The sequence below is a fragment of the Pelobates fuscus genome, chromosome 7 (assembly GCF_036172605.1).
Source record: "Pelobates fuscus isolate aPelFus1 chromosome 7, aPelFus1.pri, whole genome shotgun sequence".
NCBI lineage: Eukaryota > Metazoa > Chordata > Amphibia > Anura > Pelobatidae > Pelobates > Pelobates fuscus.
The window spans coordinates 11,595,798-11,605,546 of record NC_086323.1 but is presented as its reverse complement, the minus strand read 5'-3'; the positions used below and the strand labels follow the sequence as shown (position 1 = coordinate 11,605,546).

Sequence of the window (9,749 nt, the reverse complement as noted above, 5' to 3'; positions counted from 1 at the left end):
TCCTGTCACGACTTTAACACAATATATTTTTTAGCTTTGATTGCTACAGCCACAATTATCACTCTCAGGCTGTCAGCCCAGATTTTTTTCGGTGAGAGACTAAGCATTTTGGCTGTTAGTCAGCAATACTAATTAGCCCTTATTTTATTTCCATTTCCATTTTTATGTTTTGGTTTATTTACTGACATTTTGGATCTATTTTTTTGAATTATCACTAATTTTCTACTTTTGCACTCGATCTTTCTTTCTTGTATTGAAAGTATATAAATTCATAAATACCCCAGTTGATCTTGCTATTTCATCCAGCAGATCAAAGGTGGTTTATGATACACACTCTAAAAGACTGGTATATATTATTCATCCAATTTGGGACTTATATATTTATACTTGGACTATTTGCTGCTATGAAACATAATGCTGTGATTTTATACTGAGTATAACTTTGTCTGCCTGAGTACACACATTTGCATTTTAAGAATTTCCTCATTTTTAGAAATTAGAATTTTATTGTGTAACTATAAGGCATTCTCTTCTTTTTATTGTAAAAGCTCCTGGATAAATTGTATCTTTTCTACGTTAATCCTTGGGATTTGGTGAAACCCCACTCACTCCAGTTTTCGAGCTTCCACGTATTACTCTGTCTTGTTCCCTCTTATTTTCTGATAGCCATTACTTTTGCCTTTCAGTTTTGTTTATTTATTGGTATTCAAGATATCTGTTTTACCCAGGCTGCAGTGCCTCTTTCGCAATCTACCTATTCTACTCCCTCTACCCTATTATAAACCAATACAGACAGAATTAAACAAAAAAATTTAGGCTGGTGGGAGGCAGAGAGTAGCCAAAAAAACTACTACAAGCTACCAAGACACATGGCCCTCAGATCAGGGCTATTAACCCCTTAAGGACATGTGACATAATTCCCTTTTATTCCAGAAGTTTGGTCCTCAAGGGGTTAAGGGATATATTATTTGGGGTTTTGAGGTATTTTTATGTTTTGGGATATTTTTATGTTTGTTTGCCTCTCTGTTCCTGGGAGATAATTAGCTTACCGGTTTTTGACTCTATTATCTCCCAGGCACAGAGATTTATGGGAGAGGCTTGCCTTGCATTGAATGGAGACCCCATGCTGGGGGCTGTGTATAAAAGCAGGCAACTTGGCCATAAATAAACCAGTCCCTTTACACTCTTCACTCAGTCTCGAATAGTATTTGGGTGTACTAGCTAAACAGCTATACTCTCTGCAGGAGAGCTTTTAATCACTAGAAGCTGGATCCAAGACCCTGTGCGATGGGGAGAGCCAAGCTGCGGCGGCTAGGGGCTGAAGTGCTGATGGTGTCACCGCAACAGCTAGGGAGTGTGATTGGCGGAGGTACCATGCGATCCACCACAATCCTCATTTGATAGACTGCTTATCGATAAAATGAGACTTCAGTCTGGCATACATCTTCCCTCATCTGAATCTTATCCCAAGAGTACTTCAGAAAGTAAGAACAGAGAGCGGTAGTTCTGACCATTATCCTGTACTGGCCAAATCAAAGGAGTTTAAGCATGTGTGGGATAGGCATAATGCTATCCTAACTATAAGATAAGGCCAGGGACTAATGAAAGTATTTAGAAAATTGGGCAGACTAGATGGGCTGAATGGTTCTTATCTGCCGTCACATTCTATGTTTCTATGTTTTCTGCCTTAAAGCTGATGGCTTCAAAGTATTGTGAGCTTCTAATTTTAAACCATCTGATAGAAAACAAAGATCTACCCCTTGAAGTACACAATATGTTCAGATTGACAGCATGGCTGCTGCTAAGCTGATTTTACACCGCCAAGGTATTCAGAATGACAGCTCATCGACTTTTAAACTCTACAAGGAAATCCACCCCCAAGATTTATTTACGTATTTGGGTAAAATTCCTCCATTGGTGTAGACCTCCACGACCTACAAGTGCATCCTTTGAGAGACTCCATTCTTCACTTCCTTCATGATGATTTTTCTGCAGGACTGTGTGTTTCAACTCTTAAAGTCCAGCTTTCAGTCTTGAGTTGTTTCCTCATTACAGATTAGCCTCTCACATACTAATCCGTATATTTTTTTTAAAGGCCATCAAGCCTTTGTTTTTACCATCCTGAGACCTATCAATAATTTTGAGAGCTCTCTGTGAATCACCCTTTGAACCTTTTGAAAGAGGTATCGCTAAACCTATTATCTATTAAGGCAACCTTTTTAGTTGCCATTACTTCAGCTAAAATGGAGTGTGAAGTTCAGGCTATTTCTGCTGCGGAATAATTTACCATTTTCCACCATGAAAAAGTCCTCCTTCATCCAAAGCCTCCCCTTTTGCCCAAGGTGATTTTCTCTAAAGCTATCAATCAACTTATTGTCTTGTAACCTCCATTCAAGAGCAAAAATGGCACATGTTGGATGTGAGAAGGGCCTTGAAGAGCTATGTTTCTAGGTCATCAGAATACAGGAAACCAGACCATCTTTTTATTAACTTCTATGGAAGATCTAGAGGCAATGAGACTACTAGGAATTCTCTATCTTGTTGGCTGGTGGAAACAATCAAATTCTATTCCTCCAGTTGTCTCCCATTACCTTTACCTCTGAAGGCTCATTCAACAAGGGCTATGGCTACATCATGGACAGAAAGATCTGCCTCCCCTGAGGATATTTATAGAGCAGCCACCTGGTCATCCTTCAATACCGTCATCAGACACTACAGGCTCAACATCTTCTCTTCCTCTAAGTCTGCATTTAGGCAAAAGGTACTACAGGGTGTGGTGATGTAATTCCCACCCTGGTTTGTTATTGTGCCGGACCGCCTGGCACCACGACTGGGTGCCTCCGCTAATCGCTGGTTCCTAGTACCTCCGAGTACTTCCAAGCACTCCACCACTAGAACCACTGTAGTCCCCACAGCCAGCGTTACAGCTTGGTTGGAGTCTCGCTGTCCTCCACCCACCCTGGACCCAAGACAGGGATCCATCTTCCAGTGGGTAGACCTCTCCTAGCCCAGAGAGTGTAGCAGGATAGCTCTTACAAGAGCTAGTGATTATAACTCAAGGGAGTATATAGTGATTATAGCAATCCCCAGAGTAAATATAGCTGTCCCCTCCACACGAGACGAGACTCTATGTTGAGGGTGAAGAGGAACTGTTTAATGGCAGCCGCAACTGGCGTTATATGCAAGTCCTCATGCAAGGGGTTTTCCATAACATATTCCAGGGGCATTCCCCACTTGACCTGAGAGGAGACTGTGACAAAGTACACACTGTAATCACATTGGCTCTCAGGTCCACGACACTCCCACACAAAACAAGATATTCCCTCCTCTGTGCCTGAGAGATAATGGAGTCAGGAACTGTACTAAACTCAATTATATCCAGGCACAGAAAATATATATTTACAATAACCCAAAACACATGGAAACCCCACAAAAGTCATACCCCCTGATAGCTCCAATCTGGGGGACCAACATATCCAAAAATCACCCAGATTGGTTCAGGGGTTCGGGATTTTGATGGAAGTTATAAATTTGACCGACCGTGCACATGGTCCTATGCCCAAAACAGTTCCAGGGCTAACGGTTGGTCTCTCTTTCTGGAGTACAAAAGTACATAAATCATAGGAACAGAGCCTTTTAAAGTGCATTGGGCAAGGTATATTGCAGGGACCATAGCCCTGAGGCAGGAGGCTGGCAAGCAGGCCCCTCCAAGAGCCTGTGACAAGGTTCAGTTCGTCACGGGGATCTTGCTATATCCCTAATGTGTACTGCCACGATATGTCAGGAAAAACAGACATTTTTACTCATCGTAAATACATTTTCTTGGCATATGGTGGCAGTACAAGAAGGACGTGTCTTCCTTAGGGACAAGTCACTAAAAGACATAAGAAAAAAAAAGGCACCTCCTCCTGGTATAAAAGCCATCTTGCCAATCATACCTCCTTTATTCCTTGTCCCCTGTAGAGGATGGACGAGTCCTGGTGAGGCACACAGGATGATGACAGAAGGATTCGGCCCAAGGGTGGAAAGCTGACGCTCCTAACAGGTCTGGTTTAAGGAGCAAGCAGGAAGCAGACTTTTTAAGCCGAGAAGGGTTCAGGCGCAGAGGAAATGGTGTACCTGGACGACGGACAATTATTGCGGGATTAAGACGCATGCGTTCCGCCTAAATTCTGATCGCGCTACTTCGCATGCGCGGACTGGAATTTCAACATTTTGGTGCCAGGACCTTCTAAGAAAGGTATTTAAGCATTGGATGTTGCTAAGGATCTCCCATGTCACCAGTTCCCCACACAGGTCAGAGGTTTTTAAGGTGAGGTATTTTTGTCTCTACTTTAAAACCTTTTGTTTGTCAAGTTGCAAATTTGTTTTAAAGAGATGCATTACAGATTTTAATCTCTTTTTAGATATGTCTAGTCCTGTTTATAAAATTTCAGGCCATTGAGAAACTAATTTTGAACTCACGCAAAGGCAATTTCAATCTGAAACTCCTCCAGAGAGAATAAGAGATTTATTTACAAATGTAAAACTAGGGCTGAGGGGTTATATGAAAAATTCAACTATAGCCTTTATTCATTGATAAATTACTCCATTTCGGCACTCTATCAATACATATATCCTATATAATCCTTAAGGAGTAACTTAGATCATTGCTTTATCTGATGATAGGACTTATGTCTCCCTTAATTTTTTTTCATTGCGCACAAGTATATCCGTATATATTATTACCTTTCCTGTCTACACATTTAATATCTCTACATGTTCATCTATACATACAATCTTCGAGCATGCATATCCAATATATTCATCCTACATAAACACATTTCGTTTACAAATATCCATACTTGGTAGCATTAATGATAGTCATCCTTCTATAAGTAGTTCTCCTTTTATCTTTTATCACATTTCTCCCTTCTCTGGTACACACTCTACCAGAACCATGGCCACATCTTGAAAAATCTCAGGCTTCGCCAGAAGCCATCTGGTCTTCCTATGATACCTTTATTAAACACTAAAGACTAGACAAATAATTGGCCTCTGATGTCTCTTTTTGGCACAAGGTGCTCCATGCAGTGGTTTCCTGATGCCCTCCCTTAAATTTGGGATCTGTTGATATCTCTCCTGTACTGCCACCAGGAAAAACAGCAATTATTACTTATTTTTTCCTTAATATGGTGGCATTACAAGTTTACCTCCCTTTTATTGATATTTAAAAAAAAAAAAAACAGTATTGGTGTCTGTGTGATTTCTTGGTATGATGGGCAGAACAGCTTTTATACCAGGAGGAGAGGTGCCTTTTTTTCTTATCTCCTTTTAGTGACTTGTGCCTGAGGAAGACAGATCCTCCTGTACTGCCATCATATTAAGGAAAAAATAATTTACATTAAGTAAAAATTGCTGTTTTCCTTAATCTGGTAGTAGCACAATTCTCACTCTCTAATAATGGTTAATTGCAGTATATAAATGTGTTTTTCTTGGTAATAACTGAGGTGTGCTTGTCTCAGGAGACCTTTATAGGATGAGTGAGAGGGATTTCTAGTAATTCTTTTTTCTCGCAGATGTTTGTCAAAATTAGGGAAGTACAGCCCTAATGTATACTGCCACCATATTAAAGGATCACTATAGGGTCAGGAACCCAAACATGTATTCTTGACCCTATAGTGTTAATACCACCATCTAGCCCCTCTGGGCCCCTCATGCCTCCATACCGGTATAGCAAAATCTTGCTGTATTCAAGCCAGAAGCTGTAACTCTACATGCTGTTTGCCTAAAAAAAAACAAGCAGTCTGCTGACATCATCAGAAGTGGTAGCCTGATCCAATCACAATGCTTCCCTATAGGATTGGCTGAGACTGACAAAGAGGCAGATCAGGGGCAGAGCTAGCATGATTCAAACACAGCCCTGGCCAATCAGCATCTCCTCATAGAGATGAATTGAATCAATGAATCTCTATGAGGAAAGTTCAGTGTCTGTATGTAGAGGGAGGAGATACTGAATGTTTGGATGCATTTTAGGCAGCCATGACCCAGGAAGGGTCTCTAACAGCCATCTGAGGAGTGGCCAGTGGGGGTATCCCTAGGCTGTAATGTAAACATTTTCTCTGAAAAGACAGTGTTTACAGCAAAAAGCCTGAAGGTAATGATTCTACACACCAGAACAAATTCAATAAGCTGTAGTTGTTCTGGTGACTATAGTGTCCCTTTAAGGAAAAAAATAATTTAAATTGAGTAAAAATTTCTGTTTTCGGCGATATGTAACAGTTACTGAATCAGTCAAGGTACAAGTAGGCCTAATAAGAGCGGATTTGTTAATTATTTATTTTCTGAGATTAGTTATTAATATTTTTGTCCTCTTTTTCAGGCCTACCCATTCTGTTGTGGGAGGGTTTTTGACAACTTATATCTATCCCCTACCAGCTACCTCCTGACATTCTGCTGATGTTTGGAACCCCACCCAACTCTTCCTATTATACCGTTTCAGTATACTACAACAGACCTGCTCTTACTGGTATATCTTATTATATGCCCTTGGCCTTTGTCCCCGACCACATATATAACTTCATCATGGTCCAAGTTCTGCTATATATGGCTCTGCTAATGCAAGTGTGAATTTCACATCCATTTTAGCCTGTCCAACATTGGGCAGCAATGATAACCTAAAGAGTGCAATGATAGTACCACGTCAGCCATGATTTATGTCATAGTCAGTTCCCTATGTTCTATTTAATTTCACATTTGTCCTATAATACCATGATTTAGTATTTGCCTTACTACACCACATTATCTATGTGTTTTCTGCATTTACCCCACTCTTGGTTAATACCAGAATTCCAGTTCTATCCTATCATCTCTGCCATTCTTAAAGGAACACTATAGGGTCAGTGTGGCGAAAGTGACCTCGCCACTGGTTTTTGGAGGGGCCTGTTTGCCAGCCTCCTGCCCTGCGACTATGGCCCTGGGATGTATTGCCCTTCTAGGAACTGATTTGGGCATAATTTATTTTTATATTGCTGTTTCTGGCCCTTTAATTCCCAGAGAAAGGATTTGTTCTTTTAAACTGGCACTTCGGATGCAGTTGAAGTGAGGAAGTCGTCGAAATGGCCGCCATTCGAAAACCGAACACGTGGCGGCAGCCATTTTAACTCATTCGACCGCGGTCAGCGGTGTGTGCAGCCAAATCTATGGAACTGTTTTCGGCTACCCAATTGCACGAACACTGCTGACCCGTACCTTCTACTTTACTTCGACACTGCGGCTGGAGACTAAGTCCCATTCGAAGATTCGAACGCTCCATGGAACTGTTTTGGGCAAGAAAATGTGCTTGTGGTCGGTCAAAAGTGACTTCTATATATCTCCCGAACGGCTTCGAATTATTTTTGGGTATGTTTGTATTTAAAATGTGCTGATTAATAATATGTGACTGTTATTAATATTGGATGTATAGTTTTAGAGTTATGAAAGTTGGGTAAAAAGTATGTTTTAAACTGTATGGATAATTGTGTTACCTCTCAGGCTAAGGGGAGGAGATGTGTGGGATGTAACCAGTGTGTGATTGGCTAATGTATAATTGTCTGTGGGCGTCTCCCTTGCAGGGGAGAATTGCATAAAAGCAGAGTGTGTGTAATTAAACCTGAGTTCTTCTTCACCCTCAATCTAGAGTCCTGTCTCTTATTGGGGGAATTGCTATTTCACTACAAGGGATTGCAATCTGCCTCCTTGGTGACATCATCAGAATTTCAGATTTTTAGCCAATCCAATGCTTTTCCAAGAGTAAAGCATTGGATTGGCTGAAATTGGCAAGGAGGCAGGATGTTTAGTGGCCAGGACGTTTTGGCTAATCAGCACCTCCTCATAGAGATGCTTTGAATCAATGCATCGTTATGAGGAAAATTCTGCGTCTCCATGCAGAGCGTGGAGATGCTGAACAGCAGTGCTCCCTATTGTGCAGCACTGCCCCAGGAAGCACCTCTAGTGGCCGACTGACGAGTGGCCACTTGGAAGTGTCCCTAGGGGCAATGTAAACACTGCCTGTTCTCTGTAAAGGCAGTGTTCGCATGAAAATGCCTGAAGGCAATGATTTTACTCAGCAGAACAACTACATTAAGCTGTATACTGTACATTAAGCTGTATATTATACATTAAGCTATATACCGTACATTAAGCTGTATATTATACATTTAGCTGTAGTTGTTCTGGTGACTATAGTCCCTTTAATTCCATATCTTATGTTGTGACCCCCCCTAGCACATACTACTTTATTTACCATATGTCAGCCAAGAATACTTGCTTATTTTCAAATATTTAATGCTTTCACGTGCCATATGATCTGTCATGTAATTCATGCTTTATGTACAACAATTCCATCTGTAATATGTTACTCCTTTATCTTGCGACAAACCATGTGACCAGACCGCACTTCACTCTGAGCTCCTCATGGTAGAGCATATTCTCAGAGGTGAGCAGATAGTCCCCAGGTATCCCTCAGCGGCAGGATGAATGGCTTTTCTGAAAATGCTTGATTAGTTTGATTTAAGAGTTATTTTATTTATATCACGTTGTTATTTTAAACTTCATTTAAAGCGGTTCTGTCAGTCAGGTGTCTGCATAAATTTGTGACTGTTCTGTGGATTTTTCCTTGGCGAGCATTGCCTTATTAGATGTCATTGTCTGATGGGAATCACCATTTTAATGCTGATGCCTATTACTCACATTACAGCCTTGAAGCCAATGAGTAGCATATTTTAAGATGGCCCTAGGCACAAAAGTATGAACCACGGCTATATATACTTTGCAGCTAGTTCTTCATAATGGTTCCAGGCAAGCCACAGTTCTCAAAGTTACATGTTTAAATATATCCAGGCCACGTATTCACTTTTTGCATCTTATAGGGGAGGGTGCTCTCACACCAAGGACCTTGGTTTTAGAAGCTGTCCAGAGTTTCACTGTTCATATCTGTGAATGCCATAGTGACCTTATGATCACTGAACGGGCAGTTTTAGTTTGTCCAGCAGACTTATTTATTTGTGTCTGGGTTTTTCTGGAGAGCAGTCCTTGCAGATCCAGTCAGTTTGTGGTGTTAGCCTGTTAGGTCCTCTCTGCAGTCATGGAATATGATGAGTCTGGACTCTGAGAGAGATGCTGAAACAGAATGGACATTTTTAGATTCAGAACTTAACCAGTTCATGACTTCTCTATGGTATAGTTTGCACTCCTCTATTGCGGCCATTTTTTTCTATTCATCAGAATTCTGTGACGAACCAAATATTTTTTTAAAAATGTCTTTTTCTTTATCAAGCCATCTTTGAGACGTGTATGTGGAAACTGCACATTTTTTTTCCAATCAGTATTGCCTTACGAGACAACCTGAAACTATAGTAATTCTTAGCCGTAAGCAGAGGGAAAAGATGAATAGGAACCTGAATTAATCTAAGGGGTGTAATCACTAAACACCAAACTGCTGTGAATTGAAATCCAAATAACACAACATGGTAACAAGACTTTAATGGGTTACTGCAACCAGATATCAGTGTTTTAATAGTTTGATTAAATCAGGGGTGCTCATGATGTTTGGGACATTTTGAAAAGCTAATGCATTGCTTGCAAGCGCTCCCATATTATTATTTTTTTATAGTACCATCAAAATTCTGTAGCGCTGTACAATGGGTGGACTAACAGACATTTAATTGTAACCAGACAAATGGACGCACAGTAACAGAGGGATTGAGGGCCTGCTCAGTGAGTTTACATGC

At 40.7% G+C, this 9,749-nt stretch overlaps 1 protein-coding gene across 1 annotated transcript in view; it reads right to left on the bottom strand.

The window, feature by feature from the left end:
* Positions 1–8,213: 8,213 nt before the first annotated feature.
* LOC134569099 (uncharacterized) overlaps positions 8,214–9,749 on the bottom strand; it is a 55,077-nt gene continuing 53,541 nt past the window's right edge. The window contains exon 15 of the mRNA XM_063428001.1: positions 8,214–9,138. Coding sequence (XP_063284071.1) covers positions 9,085–9,138 — 54 coding nt within the window. The 3' untranslated portion in view covers positions 8,214–9,084. The remainder of the gene's footprint in view (positions 9,139–9,749) is intronic.